This window comes from Polypterus senegalus, chromosome 8 (genome assembly GCF_016835505.1).
Source record: "Polypterus senegalus isolate Bchr_013 chromosome 8, ASM1683550v1, whole genome shotgun sequence".
Taxonomy (NCBI): domain Eukaryota; kingdom Metazoa; phylum Chordata; class Cladistia; order Polypteriformes; family Polypteridae; genus Polypterus; species Polypterus senegalus.
This window is the reverse complement of record NC_053161.1, coordinates 161,505,772-161,521,522: the sequence shown is the minus strand read 5'-3', so window position 1 is coordinate 161,521,522 and position 15,751 is coordinate 161,505,772. Positions and strand designations below refer to the sequence as shown.

The 15,751-nt window shown below is 43.6% G+C and overlaps 1 protein-coding gene across 1 annotated transcript in view; it reads left to right on the top strand.

Annotated features, from left to right (window-relative positions):
• Positions 1 to 13,725, top strand: part of LOC120533368 (zinc finger protein 585A-like) — a 49,538-nt gene extending 35,813 nt beyond the window's left edge. Inside the window, exon 3 of the mRNA XM_039760221.1 lies at positions 10,221 to 13,725. Within this exon, the coding sequence (XP_039616155.1) occupies positions 10,221 to 11,506 (1,286 nt within the window). The 3' untranslated portion in view covers positions 11,507 to 13,725. The remainder of the gene's footprint in view (positions 1 to 10,220) is intronic.
• The last annotated feature ends 2,026 nt before the right edge of the window (positions 13,726 to 15,751 follow it).

Here is a 15,751-nt window from a genome sequence, read left to right as displayed (position 1 = left end):
CGTAGTTTTCTAGGAAATCCCAACTATAAAGCCCAGGAAGAATTATTTAAGAAACGGGCCTTAGCAAATCGTAATGGGAGGCCCGTGAAACATCAAGCAGAGACCTCTGTGGAAATGACTGCTCTGCAAGTGAATGCTTCTCAAATGACTAAACGCGGGCTTCGCGGGACTTTTATTTTGACAAGCCACGAGCTTCTCGCTACCAGAAGTGTTTCATTTCAGCCGTTCCTGCCGCACAGCATCTTCAGGCCGTGCGGATATTCCGTAAGGGTGTCTGGAAAGCAAAGCAAAAAAAGGTAGGGCCTTCCATTGTATTTAAGAGATAAACGATAAGGAAAAGACATTGCAGTCCCGCAGTAAGTCACTGGTGTCAGAGACGACGATCGTAACTACGCAGCGGTTCGAGCCCCATCGCAGCGAGCTGCTCCGTTTACTTCAGATCCCGAACACTGGGCTGCCTTTAGACATTCTTACGTTCGAGCGTTTCAGTCTGATGACTGAGCTCGGAGTGGTGGCGGCCCAGTTGAGGTTCGGGATTGTTTTTCTCGTCAGTCCGCTATGCTAAAGGGGGCGGAGCGGCGAGCGGACACAGCGTCTGATGTGACTGGAGATCCGAAGCTGGAGCTGTCCAGCTGCACTTCAAGGCCGATCGATCCTGTTTGTCCTTTGCACGAGTTCAAGCTTCGCCCTGTGGTGGTCTCCGTGTCGATCTGGTCAGTTGTTTTTTTAACTGAATCACATGACTACTATATATAAATTGGTATGAATCCATTCTGTGAGGGATGTATGAGGTGTTGTTAAATATGTTACATATGTGTGGTAAAATTGTGCATAGCTGGTTATATATATATATATATATATATATATATATATATATATATATATATATATATTATTATTATTATTATTATATATAGAAGTTCTTAATGCAGTATCATTTCTCAAGTCTTTGATCCTTTACAGTTAAAAGAGTGGGGCTTTCTGCTATATGCTCGAGACAAATTCGAGTCTACAGTGTAAGTAATAAATAAAAAAGTTTTTAAAATGAGGGGAAAGGTAGCTGGGTTGCCAGTGATAGATTCTTTTAGAAGTAGTTCTTTTCTAAGTCACTTTCAGCTACTTTTTAACTCATCACCTTTTCCCACTTGTATGTGGGGTCGACGTGCTTAATCAACAAGCAGCTCTGTCGCTCGGTTTTGCGCATCCTTGCCAGTCAATTTCTTTTCCTTCAGATCTTCCTTTCCTTTATCCATCCATCCATCCACCTCAGCTTTGGCCTCTTATTCTTTCTCTTCCCCATCACATTTTCCACCACATGTTCCATGTTTCTCCTTATCACCTGTCCACACAACTTCAATCTCCATTCCTGTACTTTAAGATTTTCTCCCATTTTTGTTGTACCTCTTATTGTATCCTTTTTTTGTAACTCCACACATCCATCTCAATATTCTGATTTCTACCACATCCAACCTCTTCTCCTGTGCCCCCTTTACTGTCCACTATGTCACAGCTCCACACATCATGATCATGAGTATTTATGATCTGACATTTTCCCAATTTTCAGCTTGACTTCCATCCACCTCGACGAGGGCATTCCCACACCTTAAGCTCAGGGTTGACAACGATATTGTGCAGGACCAAAGGAGATAACCCTGGACAGGAATCCTGCTGCAATGCAAACTGACCCTCATGCTTGGGACGGATTTTTGTCCCCCCTGAGTTAGAAAATAAGACAACGGAAGAATTCCATAGTTTTGGAGTTTCTTCCAGAGTTTCAATATATTAACATGGTAAACATATTTGGGTGGTCTTCAATTAGGTTCTTTAGCAATACAGTCTAGCAACCCTTTTCATTTGTTGATCTGGTATGGATCAAATAAAGTTCTATCTATCTATTACAGTGCATCCGGAAAGAATTCACAGCGCATTGCTTTTTCCACATTTTGTTATGTTACAGGCTTATTCCAAAATGGATTAAATTATTTTTTTTTACACACAACACCCCATAAAGACAACGTAAAAAAAGTTTACTTGAGGTTTTTGCAAATTTATTAAAATAAAAAAAACTGAGAAATCACATGTACATAAGTATTCACAGCCTTTGCTCAATACTTTGTCGATGCACCTTTGACAGCAATTCCAGCCTCAAGTCTTTTTGAATGTGATGCCACAAGCTTGGCACACCTGCTGTATCCTTGGCCAGTTTCACCCATTCCTCTTTGCAGCACCTCTCAAGCTCCATCAGGTTGGATGGGAAGCGTCGGTGCACAGCCATTTTAAGATCTCTCCAGAGATGTTCAATCGGATTCAAGTCTGGGCTCTGGCTGGGCCACTCAAGAACATTCACAGAGTTGTCCTGAAGCCACTCCTTTGATATCTTGGCTGTGTCCTTAGGGTTGTTGTCCTGCTGAAAGATGAACCGTCGCCCCAGTCTGAGGTCAAGAGTGCTCTGGAGCAGGTTTTCATCCAGGATGTCTAAGTACATTGCTGCAGTCATCTTTCCCTTTATCCTGACTAGTCTCCCAGTTCCTGCCACTGAAAAACATCCCCACAGATGATGCTGCCACCACCATGCTTCACTGTAGGGATGGTATTGGCCTGGTGATGAGCAGTGCCTGGTTTCCTCCAAACGTGATGCCTGGCATTCACACCAAAGAGTTCAATCTTTGTCTCATCGGACCAGAGAATTTTGTTTCTCATGGTCTGAGAGTCCTTCAGGTGCCTTTTGACAAACTCCAGGTAGGCTGCCTTGTGCCTTTTACTAAGGAGTGGCTTCCATCTGGCCACTCTACCATACAGGCCTGATTGGTGCATTGCTGCAGAGATGGTTGTCGTTCTGGAAGGTTCTTCTCTCTCCACAGAGGACCTCTGGAGCTCTGACATGGTCACCTCCCTGACTAAGGCCCTTCTCCCCCGATCACTCAGTTTAGATGTCCAGCCAGCCCCAGAAAGAGTCCTGGTGGTTTCGAACTTCTTCCACTTATGGATGATGGAGGCCACTGTGCTCATTGGGACCTTCAAAGCAGCAGAAAGTTTTCTGTAACCTTCCCCAGATTTGTGCCTCGAGACAATCCTGTCTCTGAGGTCTACAGACAATTCCTTTGACTTCATGCCTGGTTTGTGCTCTGACATGAACTGTCAAGTGTGGGACCTTCTATAGACAGGTGTGTGCCTTTCCAAATCCTGTCCAATCAACTGAATTTACCACAGGTGGACTCCAATGAAGCTGCAGAAACATCTCAAAGATGATCAGGGGAAACAGGATGCACCTGAGCTCAATTTGGAGCTTCATGGCAAAGGCTGTGAATACTTCTGTACATGTGCTTTCTCAGCTGTTTTTATTTTTAATAAATTTGCAAAAACCTCAAGTAAACTTTTTTCACATTGTCATTATGGGGTGTTGTGTGTAGAATTCTGAGGGAAAAAATAAATTTAATCCATTTTGGAATAAGGCTGTAACATAACAAAATGTGGAAAAAGTGATGCGCTGTGAATACTTTCAGGATGCAGTGTATGTAGTGCCTTTTACAGTTGTGCTTGAAAGTTTGTGAACCCTTTTAGAATTTTCTATATTCCTGCATAAATATGACCTAAAACATCATCAGATTTTCACTCAAGTCCTAAAAGTAGATAAAGAGTAACCAGTTAAACAAATCTGACAAAAATCTTTTACTTGGTCATTTATTAATTGAGGAAAGTGATCAAATATTACATATTTGTGAATGGCAAAACTGCAGTGGGGGTCTGCATGCTGTCAGGGGTCCGGAGAGGACTGTCATGTGTCTTATGATACAGCGACTGGTGTGGTGTGAGGGCTTCATTAGGTATACAGAGGGGTGTGTGTGTGAGCCGATTAACGTGTTGGTCTGTTTAGTGAAGTCATCCAAACACGGAGCAGGACCGCCCATGTGGTGCTCTTTAACTACAATGGAGTCCAGATGCTTTCTCTTTCTGTATATATCTTGTTATCGATCGTGCTGTTTTGTACACACAGTATATCTACTGCTCAAAAAAATTAAAGGCACACTTCTTAATCAGAGTATAGCATGAAGTTAATGAAACTTGTGGGCTATTGATCTGGTCAGTTACGTAGCAGAGGGGCTTGTTAATCAGTTTCAGCTTCTTTGGTGCACTAGAGGGGCAACAGTGAGATGACCACCAAAAAAGGAATGAATGGTTTAACAGGTGGAGGGAGGCCACTGATATTTTTCCCTCTTCATCTGTTTTTTCACTCGTTTTGCATCTACAGTCAGTGTCACTACTAGTAGTATGAGGTGATACCTGGACCATACAGAGTTTGGTGGCACAAGTAGTCCAACTTATCGAGGACGTTACATCAATATGTGCCATTGTCAGAAGATTTGCAGTGTATCCCAGCACAGTCTCAAGGACATGGAGGAGATTCCAGGAGAAAGACAGTAACTCTAGGAGAGCTGGACAGGGCCCCTCATAGAAGGTCCTTAACCCATCAGCAGGACACACTGATATCTGCTCCTTTTTGAAGGAGGAACAAGATGAGCACTGCCAGAGCCTACAAAATGACCTCCAGCAGGCCACTTGTGTGAATGTCTCTGACCAAACAATCAGAAACAGACTTCATGAGGGTGGCCTGATGGCCCGGTGTCCTCCAGTGGGCCCTGTGCTCACTGCCCAACACCATGGAGCTCGATTGGCATTTGCCATATGAGACCAGAATTGGCAGGTCCACTACTGGTGCCCTGTGCTTTTCACAGATAAGAGCAGGTTCACCCTGAGCACATTTGCCAGATTTGAAAGGGTCTGGAGAAGTCATGGAGTACATTATGCTGCCTAGAACATCCTTTAGCATGATCATTTTAGTGGTGGGTCAGCGATGGTCTGGGGTGGCATATCCATGGAGGGACACACAGACCTCTACAGGCTAGACAACAGCACCTTGACTGCCATTATGTTTCAAGATGAAATCCTGGGACCCATTGTCAGACCCTATGCTGGTGCAGTGAGTCCTGGGTTCCTCCTGGTGCACGACAATGCCGAGCCTCATGTGGCAAAAGTATGCAGGCTGTTCCTGGAGGATGAAGAACTTGATACCATTGACTGGCCCCTACGCTAACTCGCCTGACCTTAATCCAACAGAACACCTCTGGGTGGGACATTATGTTTCGGTCCATCCGACGCCGCTAGGTTGCACCTCAGACTGTCCAGGAGCTCAGTGATGCTCTGGTCCAGATCTGGGAGGAGATCCCCCAGGACACCATCCGTAATCTCATTAAGTCGTTGTCAGGCACGCATACAAGCACATGGGGGCCGTACAAACTACTGGAGTTGCTGCAGTGAAATTTCAGCACAATGGACTCTCTTGCCTGCTGCGTCATTTTGTCCTTTTGATTTTTGGTATGTCTCAGCCCTCAGTAGGTTGATGATTTTCATTTCCATCAAACGATGGGCCATCCTTTTGTTCCTAACACATCACCATATCAGTCCATATCAGTAGAGATAGCCAGCAGGATTTTTTCCCCTTTGAGATCTGATGTGTTATCAAAGTATTCCTCTCATATTTTTGAGTAGTTAATGTATTGCGGTCTCGATTGTGGTATTTCATATTGTCCTTTAAGTGACCCACGCTGTGTTCTTCCTATTGAAGCTCGCTGGTCCACCTGACTATTTGAGACCCAGCAACGGCTGAACTGACTGCTTAGGCTAAATGAAGCTTTCCCCTCTAGTCTGGGCCTCCATTTTACATTTGGGATTGGATTCCTCCTCATCTGTCCAGACTTTGGATTTTGGTTTGGATTACTTTACTTGTAAATGTCATTGTTTTGCTTATTTGTTTCATTATTCCTGTCCTACATTTAGGGATCTTTCTTTGTTTTCACAGACCAGAGGTTTTTTTCATGGTTGACACTGCTCCCTTGGTGGATATTAATTTTGACTTTAAAGCCTTGGGCCCACCATTGGGCCTGTGTAGGCCGTCAGCCTGCGATTTGAGTGAGGGGTTCAGGCAGCTCTTTGGAATGGCGTGCTGGCCGCTTTGGTTTAAGGCCTGCGTGGGACGGCAGGTTTGACTTCTGATTTTTGAGCTTTGTGAAGAGGCAGCCCACCACGACACCACCATACTGTGAACTGCGTGATGCTACAGGACACTTTGACCTCTGTTGGTTCATGGTATTAAAATTGTTCATTTTTAGTATTATTTTTTTTCTATTGATTGGCACCAGTTCAGATTTTCTGATGGGGGCTGCCTTTACTCTATGCTGGTCACAGCTGACCTTGCTGCTAGTCAGGTTTTCGGACCCCAGAGTGACGTGTGGCATCATCACACAAACATTAATATTGTGGTGTACTACAATTGGTGCCCAAGCTTTTGGATTAAAGTAAAACAAGATTAAGTTACAGAAATGAGGAATTTCACTTTTGTTGGTCTCCTAACCGTTTGGTTTTAGGTTAGGATCCTTAGGTTTGACCACAGCCCTAACTGGTGACTTTCTAATCCAGTTAACCCCGTAAGGCTCTTTATCTTCCAGTTCTTGTTATGTCTTATCTTAGCCTAATTTGTAGCTGAATATACAGTTCTCTGCACTGTTTTAAATGTTTTGGTGCCGAGGAGGTTCAAAGATTAAGGTTAGCAGGTAATCAGTGAAGATGTTGATCCACATGTGTTCAGTTCTGAATTGTGTTCTGTTCCGTCTACAGATTCTGACATTTCCAGTTATAACATGGAGGATGGGTGCCCAGCTGTCCGGGCACCTCTAGATGCAGGTTATAAATGTGAGGAACGAGGGTCTGAAAAGATAGGTGATGAAGAAGAGAAGAATCCCACACTGAATAGAAGCCCCCTTTACACACATACCATGGAGGGAAAGAGTGTGGGCATTAAACAGGAGGATTGTGAGTGGGACTCGGCATACCGGGAGAGTCTCGTCATTAAGGAGGAGGAATTGGAAAGAAGGGTTGCAGGCATTAAAGAGGTCTCTGAACTGGGGTCTCACAGCACTGAAATACAGAAAAACGAAAGCATACGTGATATAAAGCAAGAAGAGCTGAAAGCCGACTGTGACTCTCCGTGTCTTTGCCCAGTGGTTCCTGGATTAGGCCTCACGCTGAGTAGTCATTGCCACCCTGAGCATCACGTCAAGTTGGAGTCTTGGGGATCTGATGTGAGGAGGTCTGCAGCACCAGCAGAGGCCCATCCTTCTACTGAAGGTAGGTTCTAAAATTCAAGAGTGAGTGCGACTTGACTTGTCAATGCTGCCTTTCTTTGTCGCTGTGTCAGCTTGTTTAAAACAATGGTGCCACATGAGGCACTGATCCTGCAGAATTTGTTATTTACACTGAGATTAAAATTGCTTATCAGAATGCTGCATTAGCACCCTGAGTGCATGAAGATGCTACAAAAGTATGAAGTGAATGAGTTTATTAGTAAGTTTCTGTATTAGATAAAAGCACACAGTCAGGATGAGGTGCTTACATTTGAGAATGTCCAACATTACAGGATGTCGCCGATTCTGAAACACCTCCAGTCTTCGGCTTTGATGGCAAAAGGCGCCCGACTTCAACTTTGACACATCTGAATTGAGATCAGAGTCAGACGTACTAATAATGTGTACTCTGTATGAACACTTACCGTATAAGATCAACATTCAGAGTGGACCATAAAACTGCAATTGAATTTTTTAAACTGTGCTGTATTTTGTATACAAAAAAAAAAACTCATTCTCCAGATATTGTGCAAGAGAAATGTCTGCCATTCAATATGACGTATGGAACTTGCATACGGAGTGAAGTGTGACGAACGTGTGGCGCCTTCAGTCAAAGAGGCAGTAAATGGCCAAAGCTGAACCCGAGTTTAACGTTTCTTGGCTTCTATAATTTTTTATTTGTTATTCTCTTGATGCAGCTTTTTGTGGCCAACAAATGAGAATTTTTACTTGTTTCCTTTATATATCGGTTCTGATCTTTATTAGACATATCTTTTGTTTGCTGCGGCACCATTTTGTTTTCCCGAGAGCACAGCCAGTCTTGAGTCATCATTGCTACAATGCGACTGTCTGTTGCTGGGGTCTCCGTTCTTTGTGGGGGGTGCTGCAGTTCCCTAAACTCCCACCACAAAGGCGCAGGCACATGTTTGCCAATGAATGAAGGGTTTTTATTGCATGAATCTCTTAAAAAAGCGTTTCCCACATCACAAACACTTGCACTCGGTAAATCTCTCATCTCCTCCGATCCTCCAGGCAAGTTTTGTCTTCCTCCTCCCGACTCTGGCTCCCTGCCTGTGTTGAGGCTGGCAGATCCTTTTATGTAACTGGTGTCCCAAAACTGTACCTTGGTAGCACTTCTGGGTGAGGTTGGTGTCCCAGAGACACCCACAGAACCCAACAGGACTGTCCCAAAGGACTAAAGTTCTCACTGTGCTCCGAAAGCAGGGTCAGGAGTTGCCACCTAACGGGTTGGAGGAGGCAGTGTCCTGAATAGACTCTCCTTCCTTGACCTTCTATTACATTGGCATCCTGGCCAGGTAAGGATCTGGCTACAGCTCTGGCCAGGATGCCAGTCCCAGCATGGCACCTCTCACACTGGAAACATTTGGCACAATGGCACTCCTTAGATGAGTTGTAGGCTTCCAACACACAATTGACTGTGTACTTTGATTGCAGATAACGTGACTTCCCATCTAAACTCAAGTAAATACATATTTAGTATTTAGAATTAGGAAGGGAATTTTAACAACAGGATTTGAATTACAATGTGCCTTAGATGTTAGTGTTTGTAACTTCCCTTTGCTTGATATTAGGCATGTGTTTGTCTTCTGGTCTCTCATTTTTGCTCTAGTAGCCAGCCAGCCAAGTGATGCTGGTAGTTATGCTGCTGTACTGAAGACGTCATGACGTACAACTTCCAGACCAGTGCTGTAGTCAAGGCCACCTCATAACATGATTTGTTAAAATAGCAGCGACCATATAAATAAAAAGAACCTAAATATCAAATAGGACATCTGACTGTCTGTTCTCTTTGCAGTCCCACACCCTTTGACTGATCAGAGTCACATTTTCCTCAGTTGCTCTTTAGGACCATATGGACAAGACTGGCTACTTTGGAACCCAAGGTTTTGCCCCTGGGAGTCCCAGTGTGTGTGTGTGTTTTTTTTCTTTGTGTGTTACAGTTTGCACACCAGTGGCGCCTGCTGGTTCAGAGCAGGTGAAACATCCAATCTGTTTGCTTAAATACTATTAACATGTCCAGAAAAATCTGTGGAAAAGGTAAACAGGAAAGGCACATTCCCACAATGCTGTGCGCTTAAACTAAAGACGGGATTCTTGGCCAATGAATGAGGGGAAGAGGTGGATCTTCAATTCAAAGCACAGCATTGTGGGAATGTGCCTTTCCTTTTTAAATTTTGCACAGAGATTTCCAGAAGTAAGTATTAGTAGTAATTCAGCAGAACATTTATGAATTGTGTGCATTCTGAGAATGCAAAAAAGGATAGTGGACATGTGGGAAATGCAATACGGGTTATGTCAGAATTTAATTTCTTTTTGCATCGTTTGCTGATGTTCACAGTTGCTCAGTGTTCGGTTCCATTCAGTTTGAATACTTGTTGTGAAACTCCATGAAAATGTGAAATAAAAAGTTTTTCCTCGGTCACCAGTACAAACTACACTATTTTTTGGGTTGAAGTTTTCCTTAAAAGTTTTCTTTGGTAATCTTCAGTGACTCGATGTTTTTCAAGTTTGTTTTTTTTTCACTTACAACGAGAAAAAACAAATACAGTGAATCTCCTTTCAATAAAATAAAAGTAGTGGATTGGAGGCAAGTTGGGTTTATTTTGATCCAAGTGAGCTCTTCTACACTAAATAATTGCCTTGCTAGATCTCTTCCAATTATTTTTTAATGCACTCTTTTATGTACACATCCTGTCATTTTTTTTTTTTTGGCAGATTTAAGAGACAATGGAATCTTTCTCTTATCCTCATTGGCTCAATCCTTACGTCACTCCAGATCACAACAGACAACAAATGATGAAAACAGGAAGAAATCCTCAACAGAAACAGAAGGTCTGATAGTGGCCTCTTTGCTGGACAGTTCCCTGCCTGTAGTGAAACTAACGAGGATCGATGCTGTCAATCCTCGCCTTCAAATATACAATTCAAACTCATCCACTGTCTCACAAAAGCAGAGGAAACATTTCAAAAACAAAATTAAGTGCAGAGGTGGTAATCGGACTCCTACCCAACAGAAACCACATTGCTGTTCTGAATGTGGCAAACAGTTCTCCCGTAAGAGCAGACTTCTAATCCACAAGAGAGTTCACACGGGAGAGAAGCCATACTGCTGTTCTGAATGTGGCAAAGGGTTCTCCACCAGAGAGCTTCTTCAAACTCACACAAGAAATCACACTGGAGAAAAGCCATTTTGTTGTACAGAATGTGGGAAACACTTCTCCACCAAGGTGCTTCTTAAAATCCACACAAAAATTCACACTGGAGAGAAACCATATACGTGTTTGGAATGTGGGAAAGGATTCACTAGGACAAGCAACCTTCAGGCCCACACCAGAGTTCACACTGGAGAGAAACCATTTTCGTGTCAGGAGTGTGGAAAGCGATTCTCTGAGAGTGGAAGTCTGCAGAGGCACAGAAGAATTCACACCGGAGAGAAGCCATACTGCTGTTCTGACTGTGGGAAACGATTTTCACAATTGAGCTACCTTCGGGTCCACAGAACATCTCACACTGGTGAGAAGCCATACAGCTGTTCTGAATGCGGCAAAGGATTCTTGCTCTCAAGCCATCTTCAGAGGCACTTACGACTTCATACTGGAGAGAAAGCCCATTGTTGTTTTGAGTGTGGCAAACGATTCCCTGACAAGAGCAGTCTTCAGAGACACACAAAAATACACAGTGGAGAGAAGCCATATTGGTGTTCCGAATGTGGCAAACAGTTCTTTGAGAGCAGGAGTTTGCAGAGGCATATAAAAATACACTCTGGAGAGAAGCCATATTGCTGTTCTGAATGTGGCAAGCAATTTTCAGAGATGAGCTATCTTCAGGCCCATGCTAGAATTCACACTGGAGAGAAACCTTACTGCTGTCCTGAATGTGGCAAACGATTCACTGCTAGAAGCACTCTTTGGAGACACATGAGAGTTCACACCGGAAAGAGGTCCTATTGCTGCTCTGAATGCGGCAAGGAATTTTCTGAAATGAGCTCTCTTCAGGCCCACACAAGAACTCACAATGGTGAGAAGCCATATTGCTGTTCAGAGTGTGGCAAACGTTTCTTGATCAACAGCAATCTTCAAAGACATATAAGGACTCACACCGGGGAGAGACCATACTGCTGTTCAGAATGTGGCAAACAATTCTCAGAGCAGAGAAATCTTCAGCTTCACGCAAGAACTCATACTGGAGAAAAGCCATACTGCTGTTCGGAATGTGGTAAACGATTCACCACCACCAGTAATCTTCAGCAACATGCAAGAATTCACAACCGTGGAAATGTTAAGAGTGCAACAGCAAATCACAACTAATGACTGAGGAGCCGTTCTATCTTGACAGTATGTGAAGCAAACCTTCCTGGAGAAATGAACCTGTAAGAGAAGACATATTGCTGCTCTGTCAGTGACATGCAGTTCTTACAAATGATTCAAGAATTCACAATGGAGAGACGCCAAGTGGCTGTTCTGACTGAGGCCAGGGCTTCCAATGCTATAGAAAACTTCATAAGAGAATGCAATCTGAAGTGTAGAGAGGAAAACAAAATAGCAGAATACCAGGAAATACAATCGACAATATGCTAAATGTGGAATAGAACCATTATACTGTTTGTAAAGGGGTCGACAGGTCCAAGCAAACGTTGATCTGAGGCTGCGTGGTTGCACATATAGTTGTGAAATCAAGGTAGCCATGAGTGCAAGAAATACACTTGCATTGAGATAGAGAACTTTAAAAACTGATCTTGATGTGCCAGAGAGAGAGAGAGAGTGATAGCCATGAACAGATTATTTAAAAAAGTAATAGATATAAAGGGGGTAACATAGAGACCGTTAGTGTCAGACTCAGGGCTGGAAAGACACAGACATAATCTCAACATCAGAGGAGTGAAAAGATGGCTTATAGAGAAGTGCTGACATGGTGGCACCCGGGCAACAATCCAACAAGCTTAACGTCAGCATAGACTCCCGAAAGCAGACCAGGGCCACTGTGAAGAGTATCAGATTTCTTGGACGAACTGAAGTGGGCACAAGACATTTCTACATGAGGAGGCTCGCCTGTGCCCCCATCTCTTCAGACGTCCAAGGGCAGCTCTCATTTCTCCATCTGTTGTCATAAGCCTCTATAGGGGGAGTCCATCCACACTGGCCTCATCCCATCCTGGTACATCACCTCCTCAGCACATGAATGTAAAGCACTGATGAGGGTAGTGCAGGTGGCACAGAATGTGACCAGCGCCCACCCCGCCTTCTGTCCAGGACAAACACAACCCTTACTGTGTTAGAAAGGCAAAGAGTTGAATTGAAAACCTCAGCCATTCTGCTTCCTTCAGGATCTTTGGCACTCTGACCAGTAGGTTCAGGGACAGTTTGTATCCACGGGTCATAAGGCTACCGAAGAGATAGTCACGATAGTGAATAATACGCGTGTTTAAACAAATACCTGCACATACGTATTGTAAATAATTGTATAAATCTGCGTCACATTCTGGGTATACCTTTTGTGTAAGTCTCTATTATTATTGTTACTGTCATAAAGAGTGTCACTGTACTGTGGGAAACATGTCAAGAAAGCTGAGCTTGAAGTTGTAGCCGGTCATGTGGGGCACTCATTAGATTTACTCAGTTTGGTGTTTTGGAACCTGGAGATGTGAAGAAAAGAGCATCTGGGTGGGCTCAGTGAGGGTCATTACCTGAGAATAAGGACGCTGAAGGTCTGAGTAGAACAACCGAGATCAACTATGGAGTCTGGCAGCTAAGCAGGAGCTGGAGGGACCGTCATGGCTGTTGTCACTTTTATGGCATCGAGGAGACAGGCAAGTCAGAGTTTCATTGTACTCTGCACAGTACGTAACGCATGCACAACAATAAACTTCAACTGTTTTGGGTGTAAATATTTTATTTGCCGCTTGTGATTTATTCCTTATTCTGGCAGCACCATTTTGTAGTTTGGTTTTATGGGTGCTGTCACCATCTTGTTTAGTGTTGTCACATTATTGCTTCCCATCTGTGTAAGATGGCTGTGCACAGCTGTTGTGGTGTGACATTTCATATATAAGTTGATAAATATTTTGCATGTCTTTATTTGTAACTTAGACTGAGCAAATGTATAATTAGTGTTACATCACGGATAGGAACAGCAATGGTTTAACTAACCACCCCTAATTAGGACTGACTTTATGGCAGGGTTGGGGTAAGCGCCTCAAACCAGTTTGACAAGTGATTCTCTGCAGGACCCTCTCAATCAACCGACCCACCCCCAGTAAAGCCAGACTACCTAGCTGGCAAGCATCAGCTCAACAGATGGTATTGGGGGGCCGGGTGAGGAAGGTATTGTGTGCCCCCATTGGTCTGAAGTATGGCTGTTTGGAATTGGTTTGAATTTGAAGCCATTCTGTAGCACGACGCCCTATTGATGTAAGGGTTTGGATAATGAACGTATAAATTCTGTTGCTTTACCCCTCCTTCTCTCTCTCTCTCACACACAAACCATCATGATGAAGGAGCATCTCAAACACCATGGACTGAAAAGAAGACCACACTGAGAAGCACAACTCGGCAGCCATATTGAACAGGCATGATGACTGTTCTGAAGAAAGCCATAAAATGAGGACTTAACCAGAGACATTTTAAGTAAGTAACAAGTCTGTGTGCCGCCTGAAACTACACATCACCATTTATCAGGGTGTATGGTTGCCAATATTCACTTGTACTTTGCCATACTGTTATTATTTGATGAATATTCTCAATAATACATTATTTAAAGTGTAACTTAACTCCTGCTTGTGTTTTTATTACACCTAATTGCCTGAGGTTATAGATGTAGAAGGGAAGGTGGGGAGAAGTTATATACTATAATACCTTACAAACAAGTGGTAAGTCTGTGAGATTTGAGGCATTCTGATAAAGGCTACATATTAATAATACAAAAGGGGAAAGTCGACTAATAGAGAACTCTACCGCGACAAAACAATAGCTTCATATGTCCAAGATGTCCTCAGAATGTCCATCTTTTGATAAAGACCAAGCTGCACTTACTCTTTGTAACGTCTCTATCATCCATTTTGCTTTTAAATGTGTGTTCCCCAAATTCATTATCCAAATTGGAAACCCACTCTGAATTTGCAGCTGAAAAAGTTTTAACCCACAAGCCAGTGAAGCCATTTAAGTCGTCCATCTGTTTCTTTCTTTATTACTATTATCAGGGTGGTGCCCCCCCCCCAAAAAAAAAAAAAAACTTTACACAACGTACTCCAGTGGCTCTCAACCTTTTCTATGCCCCCACACCCCTAGCAAATATTTGATTGCTGTTTGTACCCCCATTTGAAGATGAAGAAATTCCATTTCTCAGTTTTGAACCTCAGATTGAGCCACATGCAGTATTCTGGGAGAAGAAACTGAACTCAAAAATATAAGCTTACAAAACTGAAATATAAATGGAGCAATTTACCTTCATTCATTTCAATAACCTTCTAAATGTGTTCTCTGTGGAGCTTAAGACAGTCGATTGAAGATCTGGGGGGGTTGAGGTATCCCGTGAAGCATGAAGCGCTGCAAGGAAATGACACATGATCAATGATGGAGGGCTTTGGGGGAATTGGAGACCCCCATGAAGTGCCGGTAAGCAATGAAACACATGCAGTTGCCGAGCTTTGTCCACCCGTAACACCTGCAGTTCAGTTCAAACACAGATGTGCCCCACAGTTCAAATTGCAGGGCTACGGCCAGGACCACCAGCAGGAGAGATGGGTTGAGTGTAAGCAGCGGGTGTTGCATTTAATTCAGTCACCCCCATGGGCAAAAAAAAAGAAAAGAAAATCCAATCCAGCGTCAAACCTGGTGATGATTCATAATCAGGGTTTGCACAGAAATCAATACTGGAGCTCACCCTTCTCTACGGATCATTGCAAGGTCCAAATTCGACTCTCCAATCAAATCTTCGCCTTTACGAATGCCCCGCCCACAGCAAGGAACCCGCGAGAACGCGCATTTCTGCGGCTCATTCACCTGTGACCATCGCGTGCGCGCAGTGCCCAATTCTGCTCAAATCAAAGCGCAGGCGCACGAATGACGGCAATGACCGCAAGACGCCGATTGCACCAGGATAACGTCGGACAACTTGCAGCTCACACAAGTATGGCGCAGTCTTCCTCTTTATTGCACGCCCTGAAATGCCATTTTGCTATTTAAGTTGATCGAAATGGGTATTGTTTAGGGTCTGAGAGCGGATTCATTCACTTTCCATTATTTCTAATGGAGGAAAACTGATTCGACCTTCAACTGCCCCACCGGAATGAATTTATTTCGAGGCGCCACTGTGTACTTACGGTGCTCGCTTCCTGTTCTGGTCGGCTTCATCCCGACACGCGGCAGGATTTTTCAGCGCACGTTCCTTTCTTTGTTCAGGAGGTCTCCTTCTTGGCCTTGGGTTGCCCCCTTCTGGTTTCCGGTGGTAGTCTTTTTTTTTTACACAAAGTGTCCGCAGATTCTGACAAAGTTACTTCTGCTAGGTCAGCTCTCACCAACTATGGAAAAAAAAAAAAACTCGCAATTTTTCGACAG